Raw genomic sequence first — 18,246 nt, 5'->3', positions numbered from 1 at the left:
ACAATTCTATGGCAAATGAAATATTGAAAATAATTGTTTTTTCATATACAGCTGAAAAACATTCAAAATTTGAGATCTGAGTTCAGTTCAACATCAAACTATTGTAAGACCTACTGTATCAACAGTATTACTTTAATATTTAATTCACTAAAATGTCTGTTTGGCATTTATTTGATTGATCAGAAATGTACTTTTTCTGACAAATTTAGCATAATTGAGCTCCAGAAATTTGGGGATTTGAAACAGAATTTAGGTTGCTTGTGTAGCAGAGAGTACATTACCCCGATATTTGCAGTAGGCTTTGTTTTCTTCCATTTCAGTAAATCACTCTCATTGGTATGCAGGTTTTTCAGAGATTCCTTGTCTGCTGTTGCAAGATCTAGCATAGCAGTGTCTAACAGGAATTGAAAGATAGTCACACTTGTGGTTGTCATCTTTCCATATTCACCACATTATATTATGCAAAACTTTATAGAGCCAGGCACTCACAGCCCCCTCCACCATTGCTCTAAATAAATGCCTTCTCCTTCCCCCAGAACCAGGCACCCCCACCTCCCATTCTAACTAAACGCCCTCCCCCAGCGCCAGGCACCATGAACTCCCCATTCTAATTCAATGGTGACAACTCACCAGGGGCACCACTGGGGCCACCATGCACTTCTCTCACCAAGTGGTGGGGTGAGTGTGCAGACGGGTGGACAGCACTCCCTGCATGCAGTTCTTAGAAGGAGCCACATTTAAAGCGTCCAAAAGCCATGGGTAGGCCATCCCCCATATTCACCAAAACATAGTGTCCTATTTGCCACACGTGGTGAGTGGAAAATGTATTGGACACCTCGATCTACCAGATTAACACTTGTTACAGTTACCTATCCCTTAATTTAAATGACCTCACCTCCGTGAAACTTCAATACAATATTATACTACAAGAAAAATTTATATTAGTGTGGCATCTTCTAGCATTTAGCTGTTAGTAAACAATTAATTTGTTTGCTCTGAGGAGGAATTAATTTCTGTATTCCATATCTGAACTTCTAAAATGTAAGCAGTCCTTTAGTACCTTAAAGCCTAACAAATTAAATTTATTAGATAATGAGCTTTCATGGGTAAGACCGACTTCTTCAGACTTTCAGATTCTAAAATGTAATTGCAGTTTGTAGTATATTTTACTCTATATTATATAGAGTAGTAATATATGTAATATATTTTTGTCACCATATAGCAAATATCCTGCTCTGTCAATGGAAATGGTTATAGGAAATATTTATATCTGTAGACAGATTTTCTTTAAATCTTCTGCAACACTGTGGTGTCATCGGAGTTTGACATTGCCTTGTAAAGCAGACAGAAAAGACTAAAGCTTGTAGTTCATAGTGTCACTTTGTGAAATGCAATCCAGACCAGTGACGATTTGTATCATTGCCTACTTGTAATCTTGGGTGCCTAGACATCAGCTTGAGTACACCTGGCAAGATGATCCCAACACCCCCACATTTTCCCAAAATGGTGTGCTCTACAGTATTTTTATCTCTTAGTCATTCAGAGGAATAATTCAGTGTGTTTGCTTCTCTAAAGCTGTGGTGTCCAACCTGCTAGACACATGTTGCTTTTTGGCCAGTTGAGTGTGACTGCTTGGCTTAGACAAAACATACTTTCAGAATAATGTGGCTAGGTCTGTCTCAGAACTGGTTGGACACCGCGGCTCCAAAGGGACAAAATTCACAGGTTAGCACTTTAACTGGAGTTAGCAATTCCTGTGAGTCAAGTACCATCACTGGTTGGTTTAGAATGAAAATACAACAAGATTATTAACAAAAGTACGTAGGATTTTGACTGATTTCAGGTATAAAGGACAGTTTTTTTAAAAAGGGTCCCAAATAAAGGAAAAAGTGCTTTCTAGTCGCTATGACTTAACACAACAAACTACGGATTTAGTTCCAGTTAGTTTCCTTAACAGTCTACCTTCCAGAAATATGGCTGAGCACACTCTAGTTGGACCTCCCACAAAGACCGAAGTGCTCCGTTTCTTAATCACTTTATGTGAATAATAACTTAAGGTTCTTTTCCCCCCTCTCTTTTGTAGTTCATGGAACTTTTGAAATAAATTCTTGTATAGATTCTCTCTCAAAATAAAGTTCATTCCAGCTGTGAGGAAATATTCATAAGTGTTCTGGTGAAAGAAGGTCCATGCTGGTTTCTTCACTATCTCATGTTGGCTAAAATGCAACTGAACTGATGTGTTCCTGAAATCTCCTCTCCATGCTGAGACTTTGAGTGACTGTCTCCTTCCCATCTTAGCTTGATGGCTTTTAAGTAAATGCAGCACCATTGTTTCTTAATGTATCTTGAAGAAACATTTCTTTTCTGTCTGCTTTACAAGGAAGTGTCAAACTCCAATGACACCACAGTATTGCAGAAGGTTTAAAGAAAATCTGTCTAGAGATATAAATATTTTCTATAACCATTCCCATTGACAGAGCAGGATATTTGCTATTCTGTGACAAAAAATATAGTAAAAGATACCACATTTCTTAATATATCTTGAAGGAACCATCAACGTGGCAGAGCCACATACCTTTGTCAGAAGTTACCTAGCCCTGCCTAGCAGACACACCCATTTTTGTATTTTTTCTCCATACATATATCAGACAACAATATTAATAATGAGAAGTTTTTATAGTGATATTTTATATAACTGTTTTAAGATACAGATTTTGGCATTAGTTTGTTGCAGTACGCTCAGCTGTTCAAACCAGCTGAAACTCAGACAGACAAGGTGAGTAAGAGCATTTTTTAGGGGTCCAACTTTTCTTGGTGAAAGAGACAAAACTTCAAGCTACACAGAGCTCTGTAACAGGTCTTTGTAGCTCAAAAGCTTATCTCAACCACCTTGTTTCTCTACTGTTCCTGGGACCAGCATGGCTACATCAGCACTGCAAACAACAGTACCAGCTGCAAGTGAGCTCTGTGCTCTCTTATATGAGGGTGGTGTTTGGTGACACAGAGGTTTATAACATGCATGCATTTCATATATATATATATATGTATAAATATTTATTCCAGAATAAAAGCATGCACTTCCCTTTGAGAAGCAAATACAACAGACTGACTAAAGTGGCTCGTTTCCTACAAGAAAACCCTTCATGTTTGCTTTGTAATATACTGCATCACTATCTTCATCAGGCAAATTATTCCATCATTGAGGATGCTACCCTGGTGAGTTATCCTTTAAAGAAGTAAATAGTGTGCACATAATTAGAGTGTAGCATGTAGTCTAAAGCATGTTAATGCAAGTAACTCTACAAAAACAGTAATATTCTCATTAGTTACTTTTATATAGGGATTAATAGTGTATAGTCTGTTGTTTAGTTATTTATAAATTATGGGAGTCACAATAAATTTAACTAGTAGATTTTTAAAAAAGCCTTAATGTATTGGCCTTTCTATGTCAGGTTTCAGCTTTCTTTGAAAATGTACATTTCTCATTTTTGGATGTGAAAGCTGCAGAAATATAAATTCATCAGAAGCTTTTATTTGAGATCATGTTCCGCATGATCAGAAAATGCTTTGTAAATTGAAAAGTTAGGGTTATGTTAAGATGCTGTAGTATGTATCTATTTTTAGAGTGATGGCCTTCCTGCATTAGTGACTTTAAAGAAAGGTCTAGTTGCACTTGCTAGACAGTGGATGAAATTCATTGTGGTGACACCAGCTTTCAAAGGAGTTAGCTTACACAGACCAGCTCAGCCACTGAAACCCCAGACAACTGCACACCATGAGCATGAGGATGGAGTTGGATTGGACAGTGGAGGTGGTCTTCAGAGCGACACAAGTGCAGATGGAGCGGAGTTTGAGTTTGATGCAGGTACATTCATATTGCAGTTATGCTCTGTACAAAAGACTTGAGAAAAAATAATACTTTTAAAGAAAACTTTTATGATAATATAGCATGAAACTATTTATCTTCTAAGGCTATGTCTGCACTACAGGCTTACAATGCAAAGGTGTAGGACTGCTCTGCTGCAAGTTCTCCCATGTAGCCACTCTGTGCTGGCATGAGAGAGTTCTTCTACCAGGATAATTAAACCATCCCAGTGAGCGGCTATAGCTATGTTGGTGGGAGAGTATCATGCACCAGTATAGTGATGCGCACAGGAACGCTTTTGTTGGTCCTCACTTCAATTCAGTGTACTTTGTTTTAACTAGCATTGGAGTTGTTACTTGTCTTGAAGAAATGACACTTGATTTTCTTCCTTCCTCAGTCGTATTTGGTAACATCAAATGCTTCATCTTAATCAGTTGCCTCATGCACGTTTAACTTATTGTTTTTTGCTGTTTCTGACTTCGTTGACTTAGGTCATGCACTTAAGAAGGTTGTAACTGTGTGTCTGACTTTAATAGCTTTTTTTTCTGTGATATCAAATTTTAAAGGTTGTCTTAGTAGTCTCACAACGTGCTTGAGAGCTATTCTTGTATAAATGTCAGCTGGCACATGCATGGAGCTTTGTTCTTTGTTAGATTTTGCTTAGATCAGCTTCTCTGCCATCTGTGTGTCAAAATGCAAGATGTGTCCATGACAGCTTGGAAGTAAGTAAACATAATAATAGATACTCTTGGACTTCTTTCATGTGTAGTTAATTTGTACAATTTGTTACATGGTTCAGCTACAGTCAGTGAACACACAATGCTCCTGGAAGGAACAGCTAACCGTCCTCCACCTACTGGAGTTTCTTCTGGGCCTGTAACTGGGGCTGAGATCATGAGGAAATTATCCAAGACTCATACACATAGTGATTCTGCTCTTAAAATAAAGGTGAGTTTATACTGTAGCTTCAAAAATACGGGGAAAGAGAAGTGTATTGTTTGGAACTATATATACTTTAAGTTTTTGATTTTTGTGTCCCCAAAATAATTGTAGAAAACTGTATTTTGTGTCCCCAAAACTGTAGAAAAGTGTATTTATGCACTGTAACTTTTTTTCTTTCTGCTAGCAGTTCAGCTTAGGACCTCACTTTCAAAAAAACCATCCACTTACATTACTTAGTGGATTCCAGGGCGTATGGGTGCATGTAGTTGTATTTAGGATAAAATATGTGGTTATGTGAACAAATTGGAAGTTTCTGGCTAGAACATGCAATTTAGGGTTATGATGTGGAAAGTCTCTGTCACTGATAACTTTATACTTGCAGACTCTCATCACATTTTCTGTAAATAAATTATACAGATATTCTTTTGAGTGATCCTTCTTGATTTTTGTTCCAAGTGATGGTATAAGCTAAAAGTGACACTTGTTCTGCAGATAATAGTAACAAGATTTTAAAGTGTTAAAAGAAGCAGGGAATTCACACTCTCCTGTCATGAATGAGTAGGGAAGGGGTTAGTCTCTTCCGGAGATACCTTGAGCCCAGGTGAGCCAATGGGACTGGAGTGACTTTTTTGAACTGAGAACAATTACAGTTTATGGGGCTTTTATCTGCTGGGAAGGCAGAGAGAAAAGACTGAGGGAGAAGATGTCTCCCAGGCAATTGGAATGAATATCATAAATATCCTGACCATCTCAAGATCATTCATAGAGATGTAAGTAAAAGGGAAATCTGTAGTTAGACACAATCAGGTTAGAATATTCTGAATTTGGTTGGACTGGCTAATGCTGTTTGCTTGCTACTTTTTGTTCTTTGCTGCACTGTTTCTTTTGCTTTGTTGTTTGATTTTGAGATTTTTTTCTCTGCAACTTTTAAGCTGAGTCCCAGGGAAATATTCTTCTCTGCGTGCAGCCCATGATTTATTTTCTCTCATTTTGTGCATAAATCACTGTTTTTAAGCAATTGATCTGATCCTGTGTCCTAAGAAGAGTCTGTGCCTTAGACCAATTGGCCAGTTACTAAACTACACTTTTTATGTCTGAGCTGTCTGTGGAGGGAGGGTTAAGAGATTGGGGAGCCCCTAGGAAGTTTAATCCCAGGTGTATCTTCCTGGGTTAAGGGGGTTTTGTTTTACCTGGGTGGTGGCAGCATACATTCTAGGGTGCAGGGGATCTGTGACTTTGAGAAGTGTTCAAGGTAAAGCCTATGTATAAGTAAGGTGTGTAAGTTTTTGCGGGTCCCCACTTTCTGCAGTCAGAGTAGCAGATTCTGACATTCCCACTTACAGATTTAATCCCCACTGTCACAGAAGTTATGGCAATGAAGAAGAGAAGCTGTCAGAGTTTGGTTAAGCCATATGACAATAGCATAATAATGGTCGTATTGAGAGTAGTCTTTGATTCTTTGGTTCGTTAAGTAGGATCTCTAAGGATACGCCACTTCAAGTACACGTCTCCCTTGAACTGCAGATTTTCAGTAACAGAGCCCAAAACAGTGCTCCATGGTGATGGAGTTTTTCCATCCCCATCTGATCTTTCATTTAGCCAGCATTTTCTCCCCTAAATAGCTCATTATCTCACTGTCAGGCAGCTGAACCTAGTTTGTGACACATTGCTTTTGGTTCACTAGTTTCTGATTCTGTAGTTTTCTTGTTTACCAAAGATAATCTTAACACAGTTCTTGAACTGTATCAGTAAGCCTTCTGTTTAAACGAGTTCGGTGTTTATATTGTTTTTGCACTTTTTGTCAGCATGCATTGTAGGTTTATGATATTTTATGAATTTTCAGTTAATTTTTACAGTTGAGTTCACAATTTAGGTAAACCTGTAGGCCCCATTATTACAACACCAACATTTGCTCTTCTTCCTCTCTGGTTTGGTGTTTCATCTTGCGGAACTTCAGAGAAGGAACTAAGGGTGGTTCGTCTAGCAGGTCTATACCTCTTTGGTAAGGAGTCTTAGCATATCTGGAGCAAGTACATGAACTGACTGGACACTGTTACTGAAAATCTCTGATCACAGATGCATGGGGCACATGTATCCCTGAAATGGAGCACTCAATAAAATGTATCTCAGATACCTCTAGTAGTGCATGGCTGTGTTTACACTTGCATTCCTCTTTTGAAAGAGGAATGTAAATGAGGCAAAGTGAAAATGCAAATGAGGTACCAATTTACTTATTTCATTTGCATAATCTCTTTTCGGAAGAGATTCTTTCAAAAGAAAAAAAGTAGTGTAAGCAGGTCTCTTTTGACAATAAACCCCATCTTGGAAAGAACCCTTCTTCCTGAAACAAAATAGTGTTTGAGCTTAATTAAGTGTTCATAGCACTTAATAGTTACTTATTTCCTTTTAGTTATATATTCATAGATTGCTTAACATTTAGTATTGGTGTTTTCTATGTCAAAGGGTATACATCCTTACCACTCCCTGAGCTACACTAGTGGAGACACCGCCACAGATTCACCAGTGCATGTTGGCCGCTCTGGAATGCCAGTCAAGGAAAGTCCAAGAAAGGAGAGCCTACTCAGCTACCTCACTGGAAGTTTTCCTAGTTTGCATAATCTTCTTGAAGGGACTCCTCAAAGGAGTACTACAGCAGTTAAAAGTAATTCTTTAACAAGAACAGGTACTGTACATGCTATGTCTGGAGGGTTTTTTCCAACTTAGTATAGGGTAATAATAATAATAATAATAATAATAATAATAATAATAATAAAAGATGCAATGCTTTCACAAAGGTGATCACAACTGTCTTAGGATATTTCCACATCTGAGCAGTGCCTAATGGTGACTGCTATATTTTAACACCTTCCTCCCACATCTCTTCCTGTTGATTTTATGGTAGCAGTCTCTGAACAGGGTTGAGGCTTCGTCGTACTAGATGCTTTACAGTAGTAAGATCTCATAGGTTCTTCATGTTGCTTGTCTTTTGATGACCCTACACTGATGTATGGAAGGTTTCAGGGAGAAGACAGCCAAATAAATACAAGTTTGGGGGGGAAAAAAGCTTTAATTTTATATATTCTTACTATCCCGTGTGTGTTAGTGGGTCTAAAAATAGCTATATGGATAGAACTTTGAACTTGCAGCTCAGGCTGGAGCTCAGGGCTTGCCCATACTTATCAAGAAGATGGATGCACTGGCAGTCAATCTTCCCAGATTTGATTTAGCGCAGCTGGTGAGGCCATGCTAAATCGAAGGATCAGGGCACTGCTGTCGATCCTGGCACTCCTTGCAGTTGTGAGGAATAAGGGAAGTCAACGCGAGAGTTTCTCCTGTCAACCTTCCATTGTGGGGACAGTAGCAAAAAAATGATTTAAGATATTTCAGCGCCACCTGTAGAATTCTCAGTGCTGGAGTTGCATATCCTAAATTGATTTTTTTTCCCCATAGCATAGGCCTGTCCTTACGCTTTGAAATCTATGTTTGGGGATGCACTTCACCACCAGATACCTCATGTGTTTTTCATGATCTGTATATTGTGTTGTGTACAATTTTATCTTTAACTTTACTGTTTTATTAATGCAGGAAATACTGTAGCCACTGACATGTTATCTGAACACCCTTTACTATCTGAACCTTCATCTGTGAGTTTCTATAACTGGATGTCAAATGCTGTTGGCAACAGAGGAGGTGTGGTACAAGAGTCTCCCAACACCAAGTCTGGACACAACAGCCTTCCAACAGGTATTGTTAACTGTGGCTGAACTTTAAAGATACTGAGTAGCTGTGAGTTTTCCCTGAATTATGCAGTTCCTTGCATTTCCTCATCCACCTTGTTTCTCTAAGATTTTTGGGATCGACACAGCTACCACTTGACTTCTAATATGTATTCCAATTGTTTTTGCATAACTATCCTTTCATGAATTTTATTCTTTGTGGAGACAATGTAAATTCACTTAGCTGTGAGTGATAACTTGGTGTGGTGATATGGAGTGTTCATACAGGGATTTATTTTGTAGGTGTTGCACCAAATCTTCCTACAATACCCTCCGCTTCAGACTTCAATACTGTTCTGTCTAGTGACCAGAACACTTTGGATGGGACACATTCTCAGCATAGCACCAGTCAGGATGACATTGCTGGAGTGGAAGAGGGTAACCAGGGATTTCCTGCTGTTCAACTTGCAGATGCCCAAGTGGGTATTTAATTGAGTTTTGAAGTTTGTTGGGAGGAATATGTTAGATAAAACGATGTAAAACATATACTAGTCATATTGTTCTGCCTTGTGCTGTATCCTACAGTATAACTGGGGACAGAAGTCCCAAAAAAGCTTTGAGAGGGTCTCCTAATATTTCCAAGAGTGAGGACCAAAAGGGCAGTTCCTTTTAAATCTGAAAAACTAGATTTAAAATATACTGGATCTGCGACTATTGTGTGGAAGGATTTCCTCTGCAGGTTTATTTCCCCATTCAGTCAAAAAACTGGGGCTTCAACTGGATAAAAACTCCATGTCCAACTATAAATTTAAAGCATCAAGTGGCTGAAGTAAACATGAATCATTGGAGTTTTACTGGGCTTTTAGGTGTAGATAGATAGGATCTCTACATTTCTTATCTCTCTAAGTCTTGGAGCTGTACTTTTTAACATCAATAAACACTGCCAAATTAAATGTAAAAATGTGATAAGAAAAGCCAAAAAAGATTTCGAGGAACAGTTAGCCATAAATTCAAAAAACAATAGTAAAATGTTTTTTAAGTACATTAGAAGCAGGAAGCCTGCTAAAAAAGCAGTGGGGCCCCTGGACAACAGAGACATAAAAGGAGAAATCAAGGAAGATAATGCCATTGTGGAAAAACTAAATGATTTCTTTGCTTCAGTCTTCACAGCTGAGGATGTTAGAGAGATTCCCAAATCTGAGCCATCTTTTATGGGTGACAAATCTGAGGAACCGTCCCAGATTGAAGTATCATTAGAGGAGGTTTTGGAACTAATTGATAGGCTAAACAGTCACAAGTCTCCGGGACCAGATGGTATTCACCCAAGGGTTCTGAAAGAACTCAAATGTGAAATTGCGGAACTATTAATGGTGGTTTGTAACCTATCCTTTAAATCAGCTTTGGTACTCAATGATTGGAAGACAGCTAATATAACACCAATATTTAAAAAGGGCTCTAAAGGAGACCCTAGCAATTATAGACCGGTAAGTCTAACGTCAGTACCGGGCAAATTAGTAGAAACAATAGTAAAGAATAAAATTGTCAGACACGTAGAGGAACATGATTTGTTGAGCAAAAGTCAACATGGTTTCTGTAAAGGGAAGTCATGTTTTACTAATCCATTAGAGTTCTTTGAAGGGGTTAACAAGCATGCGGACGGGGGGATCCAGTAGACATAGCATACTTAGATTTCCAGAAAGCTTTTGACACGGTCCCTCACCAAAGGCTCTTATGTAAATTAGGTGGTCATGGGATAGGAGGGAAGATCCTTTCATGGACTGGGAACTGGTTAAAAGACAGGAAACAAAGGGTAGGAATAAATGGTAAATTTTCACAATGGAAGGGGGTAACTAGTGGCGTTCCCCAAGGGTCAGTCCTGGGACCAGTCTTGTTCAACTTATTCATCAATGATCTAGAGAAAGGGGTAAGCAGTGAGGTGGCAAAGTTTGCAGATAACACCAAACTGTTCAGGATAGTCAAAACCAAAGCAGATTGTGAAGAACTTCAAAAAGATCTCAGCAAACTGAGTGATTGGGCAGCAAAATGGCAAATGAAATTTAATGTGGGTAAGTGTAAGGTAATGCACATTGGGGAAAAATAACCCTAATTATACATATAATATGATGGGGGCAAATTTAGGTACAACAGATCAGGAAAGGGATCTTGGAATTATAGTGGATAGTTCTCTGAAAACATCCACACAGTGTGCAGCGGCAGTCAGTAAAGCAAATAGGAGGTTAGGAATAATTAAAAAAGGGATAGAAAATAAGATGAAGAATATCTTACTTCCTTTTTATAAAACTGTGGTACGCCCACATCTTGAGTACTGCATGCAGATGCGGTCTCCTCACCTCAAAAAAGATATATTGGTGTTAAAAAAGGTTCAGAAAAGGGCAACTAAAATGATTAAGGGTTTGGAGTGGGTCCCATGTGAGGAGAGGCTAGAGAGACTGGGACTTTTCAGTCTGGAAAAGAGGAGATTGAGGGCCGATATGATAGAGGTATATAAAATCATGAATGGTTTGGAGAAAGTGAATACAGAAAAGTTATTTACTTGTTCCCATAATATAAGAACTAGAGGACAGCAAATGAAATTAATGGGTAGCAGGTTCAAAATTAATAAAAGAAAGTTTTTCTTCACACAGCGCACAGTCAACCTGTGGAACTCCTTACCAGAGGACGCTGTGAAGGCCAGGACTCTAACAGAGTTTAAAAAAGAGCTCGATAAATATTTGGAGGTTAGGTCCATAGATGGCTATTAGCAAGGGGTAAGGTATGGTGCCTAGCCTTTTGTTGGTGGTGGATGGCAGGAGACAAATGGCTTGATCACTGTCTTCAGTTCACCTCCTTTGGGGCACCAGGCATTGGCTACTGTCGGCAGACAGGATACTGGGCTAGATGGACCTTTGGTCTGACCCAGTATGGCCGTTCTTATGTTCTTAATACAAATTAAATTTAAAAAGAAATTTTTTTTATTTTACAATTTATATAGTCCACCTATCACAAATACCCTTGTGTTATGATAAGTAATAATAAAAAAAGTAAAGCTTATTTTTGAAGCCAAGAAACACAAATATAAAAAAAGATCCTGGCAGCACAGCTAATTCAGAGATCTTATATTCTTTGTAGGTTGTTTTCAAACCTCTTCTGAGCCACACAGGAATTCAGTCTCAAGATGAAGTGCCACTGTGCTATAGAATGTATTTTGGAGAGTACCTTTCATTCTCAGGGACTTTGGACTGTCTGAGGGCAGATATTGTTGATTCAGATACAACAAAAGAGAGAAAAAGCAAGAGAGCACGAAGGTATATTAAATATTTATTTTAAAAGTATATTTATGTGTAAGAAATACAGAATTTTTTCCCCCATATTAGGTTCCATTTGACTTTCTAAAACACAATCTCACAGAATGGGAAAGCAGTCTGTCATTAAGTTTTTATTTTGCTTTCATTTGGCGAGTGTATCAAGCATTTGGATAGCTTCATATTTGAATTTTAGAAATATAGGTGCAACATTAGAGACCTGGCTGAGGTCTACAAACAGGAAAGTCTTGAGAGAGGAACTAGGGCTGAGGGGATGGGAGACAGAGACAGTCATAAGCTGCGTCTACACGTGCACGCTACTTCGAAGTAGCGGCACCAACTTCGATGTTAGGCGGCGAGACGTCGAAGTCGCTAACCTCATAAGAAGATGGGAATAGTGCCCTACTTCGACGTTCAACGTCGAAGTAGGGACCGTGTAGACGATCCGCGTCCCGCAACGTCGAAATTGCTGGGTCCTCCATGGCGGCCATCAGCTGGGGGGTTGAGAGATGCTCTCTCTCCAGCCCCTGCAGGGCTCTATGGTCACTGTGGGCAGCAGCCCTTAGCCCAGGGCTTCTGGCTGCTTCTGCGGCAGCTGGGGATCTATGCTGCAGGCACAGGGTCTGCAACCAGTTGTCAGCTCTGTGTATCTTGTGGTGTTTAGTGCAACTGTGTCTGGGAGGGGCCCTTTAAGGGAGCGGCTTGCTGTTGAGTCCGCCCTGTGACCCTGTCTGCAGCTGTGCCTGGCATCCCTATTTCGATGTGTGCTACTTTGACGTGTAGACGTTCCCTCGCTGCGCCTATTTCGATGTTGGGCTGAGCAACGTCGAAGTTGAACATCGACGTTGCCGGCCCTGGAGGACGTGTAGACGTCTCAACATCGAAATAAGCTATTTCGATGTTGGCTGCACGTGTAGACGTAGCCATAGAGTTTAGGACATTTACCTATAATGTAATTATTATTTACTGAATAAAACATTATTCTTCTTTTTTGCAAAACTTCTTGGGCAAAAATGGATGGTAAAAATGACAAAATACGTATAAAACTAAAACATTTTATAGAATAAAATATTGAAGCAAAATGACTTTCTCACTTACATTATTTCTACTGTAGCTAATATATAGTATTGGAAAACTGTATGGTAAAAGTCCATAAATGATCGTGCAAAGGTGATCTGCTGAAGAAATTGAATATTAAGTTACTAATATATTGAACTTTTTATATAAAAGCTCTTTAATTTTGAACTTACCTTTTTTTAAAAAGAATATTTTTTTTATCTATCTTTTTTTTCCCCTGGTAGGCAAGGAGCTGTCAATCTACCCCCACTTGAATTCAAGCCAGCATTGATGTTGGAAACTTTTAGCATTAGCGCTGTTGTAATGGAGAAGTCGATGTGTACACCTCAGAACTCCACTAATGCCCTTTCTTTTCATGACCTTAACAAGCGTTACTATAATACTTTTCATTGTAATTTTACAATTTCCTGCCAATCGATAAGTCAGCATGTAGATATGGCACTGGTCCGGCTTATTCATCAGTTCAGTACAATGATAGATGATATTAAAGCCACACAGACAGACATCAAACTTAGCAGATACACTGCTGGGTCAGCCTCTCCAACACCTACCTTCAAAACCCGCAAACATCGAGACTTTCGCTCTTCTGACTTTAGCCGCAGCTCCCGAGGAAGCCTCAATGGAGGCAACAGAGTAAACAATGCAAAGAACAAAAGAACCAATAATGATAACAATAAAAAAGAATCTCGAAACAAGAATTCTCTTGGGAGATCAGAAAGACGAACTTCTAAAGTATCCAGGAAGGGTTCAAAGGATGTAGTTGATCACATGACCATTCATATGGACGACTCAGATTCAATCACAGTGTCTGAACAAAGTGAGCCCTCTGCAGAGTGCTGGCAAAATATGTATAAACTGCTCAATTTTTATTCGCTTATCTCTGATCCAACAGGGATCTTAGAAAAATCATCTGAACCTTTTGGGCCAACAGGTAAGATGATTTTGTGTTGAAAATAATATAATTTACACAGGTGGTTTTTGTAGTAATGGATTCTTATAGATTTTATGGGAAGATTCTTAAACAATTTACCAAAACTTGTCAATATCTGTGTAGTTCTGCTCAGAAAAATTACTGTAAACATGGAATTATAAGATTCTAGATTGGCATCTTATTGACTGCCAAACAAAATGGTTCGTATTTGCAGACTTTGGGTTTGCCAACTCTGCAAACTCCACGTGATATCTGAAAGTCAAGCTAGTTTCATTTTGTTCTAAGTTTGATACAACATTCTGCCTTTCTGCCTGTACAGTTTTGTTGTTTTCAGATGTTCTCTGGAATGCTTGTGCAACAGCCCTGTTGTCTTTGGTTTGCACAGGTACAACTGAGGGAAGAATTTGTCTCAGTAGTTAAAATTTAGTTAACAATTCTGTTAATCAAATGAGAACAGGTTTCGGCTTGCTTTACTGTAGGTATTTTAGCTTTGAAAGTTAGATGCAAGAGCTTTTGTAGTAAAGTGAATAGGTATAACTGAATACGTGAAGGAGCAGACTGAGCAAGGAGTCATTTTTAATCAAGTTTGGTGTGGAGTCACATTTCAGGTAGTCATGTGTTAGACACATAGGCTGTGTCTACACTTGCATTCCTCTTTCAAATGAAGAATGCAAATGAGGGAAATAGAAAATGCAAATGAGGCATTGATTTACATATCTTGTGATTCATTTGCATTAGAAGAGATTCTTTTGAAGGAAAAAAAACAATGTAGAAGGGGCTGTTTTGAAAATAAACCTCATCTTCAAAAGAACCCTTGTTCCTATTTTGTTTCAGGAAGAAGGGTTCTTTTGAAGATAGGGTTTATTTTTATTTTCGAAAGCACCCCATCTACACTATCTTTGAAAGAACCCTTCTTCCTGAAACAAAATAGGAAGAAGGGTTCTTTCAAAGATGGAGTTTATTTTTGAAAGAGCTCCTTCTACACTGTTTTTTTGCTTTTGAAAGAATCTCTTCCAAAAAGGGATTATGCAAATAAAGCACAAGATATCCCTCATTTGCATTCATTTTAAAAGAGGAATGCAAGTGTAAACACATCTATACTGTTTGAAAAAGGACTAGGTTAATGTGCTAAAAAACTTTTAAAGTGTATACCAGCGGGGTCCATACAGGCCAATTGGTGTGTGACACGATGGTGCAAACTGGAATTTATACCCCATTGGTGCTTACTTATACCTTTGTGTAGGCAATTCCTCAGAGATTTCACAGAGCAAAATTGCACAACCTTTTATACAGATCTAGATTTAAATAAAGAGGACAGAATACTCACTACATTGATATCTAACTGCTGTTGACTTAATTGGAGTCAGGCCTTCTCCCAGAGCTTTAGAAGATGGGTGCCCACAGCAGTATATTTCAATGCTGAGTGCCACAAAGTAAATTAAGAATTGAGCATTGACATTATGGTCTAAATATCTTTTTGTTCATGAACATTTATTATTGAATTAAGTGGCACCAGAAATGTATTTGGCAATTCAAGTTCTAGCTCAAATTTCTATACTATATTTTGTAAAAATGTCTTTAAAGTGCAAAAGATAAAAGCAGGGTAAACTATTATACTGCTTGTGGTGCTTCCGTTAGATATGGAAGAAGTAGAGGAAATCAATTTAATTGCCAAAGATGCATACAAAGGATAAATATCCTTAATACTGCATCTTCACTATATGCAAATTCCATTATTACTTTTCTATTAATGTTATGCTTAAAGCTTTTAAGATGAAACTTTATTACTCAAAACTAAATAACCAGAACTTTCTGTACATGAAACTAACCAGAAATATTAAGAAAATCTAATATTAAGGAAATCATATAATTAATTATACAGGTATAATTCAAGTACAGTCCTATAGACTGTTCTACTCAGATTAGCTAGGGGTATGAGCAGAAGAGTTCGCAAGATCAGGGCCTAAATAAGTGAAAGATTGGATTGTGAGGAATAGTAGGAAATAGATCCATTAAATAGGGGGGCAAATATCTCCTATGGTTTTTATGGGGTTTACTTCCCTAAAATCTCACACCACTTTGTAAGGAGAAAGAGCTATGCCTGATAACTAGGCACAGCGTCTGCTGCTCATTATGAAAGAGGGTAAGTGGCTGCCTGGGCATGCCAGTGTAGTAAATCCTCTTTCTAGCCTGCCATGTTCAGCAAATATTTTTAGTTCAAGGGGCTCAGCAGTTGGTTAGTAATACAGTAATGAAATCATCTGTAGTTATATATCTTGTTTTTGTCATTAATGTGTTGGATTTTTCTCAGTTGTGACAGTGTTACTGGGCTGATGTCACACACGACTGGTTAACCCAAACATCACCATCTTATACAGGAAATGATTCCTAGTTGCAAATACAAATGTTAATAGGTTTCACAGTAAGTAATTTACTCAAGTTCTCACTGAATTATTGGTATATATTTGTCTAGGCGTTCGGAGCCCTACTGAACCTGCATGTAGAGTTGTATTTGAGAATGAACAGGACAATAGCAGCTTGAGCAAGGCACAGAGGAAGCGTAGTCTGGTTACTTCTGAACCTCAGCACGTGACTCTAATAATTTTTGGAATAGGCATGATGAATCGCACACACCTTGAAGCAGACATTGGAGGACTAACAATGGAATCTGAGCTAAAGAGGATCCATGGAAGTTTCACACTAAAAGAAAAAATGAAAGGTAGGAGAGGATTTTCTGTGTACTAACGTCTAGCTTTGTTTTGACTCAGTAATAGTAAAGGTCTTCCAGCAAGGCAATAGCAGGTCTTTGTAATTGCCTAAATACCGAAACATCACATAGCAATATTTTATATACATTTATTTAAAAAGTCAATAAACTGAAATACAATTAAAATAGTTTTAGAAAGTGAAAGTGCAGCTTACAATTTTCCAACTTTTCTTCAGCAGCTAATATTTGATTGTGAAATTATTTAATAGTTATCAAACATTGTGACACTTACATTAACTTTCATTGTATTTTGGCAGTTGACATGTACAGCAGAGTTCACTGTTTTTTGTATTTCATAAAAGTATTTTCTCTTTCCTCCTAAAGATGTACTGCACCAAAAGATGACTGAGACATGTGCTACTGCTCATATAGGTGGTGTTAACATTGTTCTACTGGAAGGAATTACACCAAATATCCAGTGAGTGGGAAGCCAAAAATAATTTAAAAATACCAAAATCACAATTGTATATGAAATGGAGTGTCCATTGTACATACAGATAAATGTATGGGACTTGCAGTGTAGGCCATGGCTCTGAGCTTATACTATAAGGTCTACATCCATGCACAGCCTCCTTTAATTTCTAGGGTTTGGCAGACGGCCATACATAGGTGATTGTAGGAATGGGTCTCAAACTGGGCTGCTAAAACTAATTTTTTTTTAAATTACTCTCTCTCTCTCTCCCACAAATTAGAGAAAAAGAAGGTTCTTAAAACTAAAGCCCTTTTTTGTTTCAAGGCAACATTTATAGTGAGAGGGCCATTTTTCTTGCCTGACAGTATACAGTGAAAACCTTTTATATTTGGAGTAAATCCTGCTTGCATTACATAAATAGTTCCATTAAAGTTAATGAGACTACACATGTGAATACAGTGAGTAGGATTGGGGCTGTGGTGAACACATATATGTATCTGTAATTAGGACCCCAATGAGTTAAACACTTAAGCAAGTACTTAACTATACAGATACTAATACTCCTGTGGACTTCAGTAGTTCTGTTCCCTTGGCGAAGGGTATGTGCAGAAGAGCTTGCAGGATAAATGCCTAAATAAATGAAAGGTTGGATTGTGAGAAATGGTAGGAAATAGATCCACTGAGTACAAATATTTTTTCACGTCATGGTTTTTTGAGCAATTCTTTCCTGCATTGTTTATGCATAGTGACTCAGTGATATAACATGCAGCTTTAATTATTTCTATGTTTTAATAACTATTTTTTAAAGTTTGTCTATTTCCCTGAGTGGTGCGCAGAGGTTTTTAAATCAGAGTATTTAACCCTTTATAGTTGATTCCTCCTATGTGAGAGCTGTCTTGCTTCATAAAGGATGAACTTTTTGACCTCTTACGTTGCATGGTCCTTTAAGTTATTTCACCTCTACAAAGTCTGTCCTTTACCCCTCTTTAACTGACAGCATTTTAAAATATCACCTTTTATGCATGCACACCTAATAATACTTGCTCAATATCCACGTAGTTTTCTCTTTTGCTGTGTTCACAGATGCAGGTTGGGAATGCATGCTTATTTTTCTTACTTCCTTTCCATTTGAATCTCTTTATATTTGAGTTGCAGAGCAGTACACATAAAATTAAAATTCTTCATCATATAAATCACTTTCACACTATTTCTCAGAGTTAGTTGGGTAACCCTC

At 38.1% G+C, this 18,246-nt stretch overlaps 1 protein-coding gene across 12 annotated transcripts in view; it reads left to right on the top strand.

Moving 5' to 3' along the window:
* BLTP1 (bridge-like lipid transfer protein family member 1) overlaps positions 1-18,246 on the top strand; it is a 206,547-nt gene that overhangs the window by 118,477 nt on the left and 69,824 nt on the right. For all 12 annotated transcript variants that reach the window (XM_074993360.1, XM_074993362.1, XM_074993364.1 and 9 more), the window contains 10 exons: positions 3,064-3,216; positions 3,625-3,865; positions 4,665-4,813; positions 7,271-7,490; positions 8,393-8,551; positions 8,827-9,002; positions 11,653-11,828; positions 13,127-13,833; positions 16,307-16,552; positions 16,925-17,018. In XM_074993360.1, coding sequence (XP_074849461.1) covers positions 3,064-3,216; positions 3,625-3,865; positions 4,665-4,813; positions 7,271-7,490; positions 8,393-8,551; positions 8,827-9,002; positions 11,653-11,828; positions 13,127-13,833; positions 16,307-16,552; positions 16,925-17,018 — 2,321 coding nt within the window. The remainder of the gene's footprint in view (positions 1-3,063; positions 3,217-3,624; positions 3,866-4,664; positions 4,814-7,270; positions 7,491-8,392; positions 8,552-8,826; positions 9,003-11,652; positions 11,829-13,126; positions 13,834-16,306; positions 16,553-16,924; positions 17,019-18,246) is intronic.

Source organism: Carettochelys insculpta, chromosome 4 (genome assembly GCF_033958435.1).
Source record: "Carettochelys insculpta isolate YL-2023 chromosome 4, ASM3395843v1, whole genome shotgun sequence".
NCBI classification, from domain to species: Eukaryota; Metazoa; Chordata; order Testudines; family Carettochelyidae; genus Carettochelys; species Carettochelys insculpta.
This window is presented reverse-complemented; position numbering and strand designations above follow the sequence as displayed.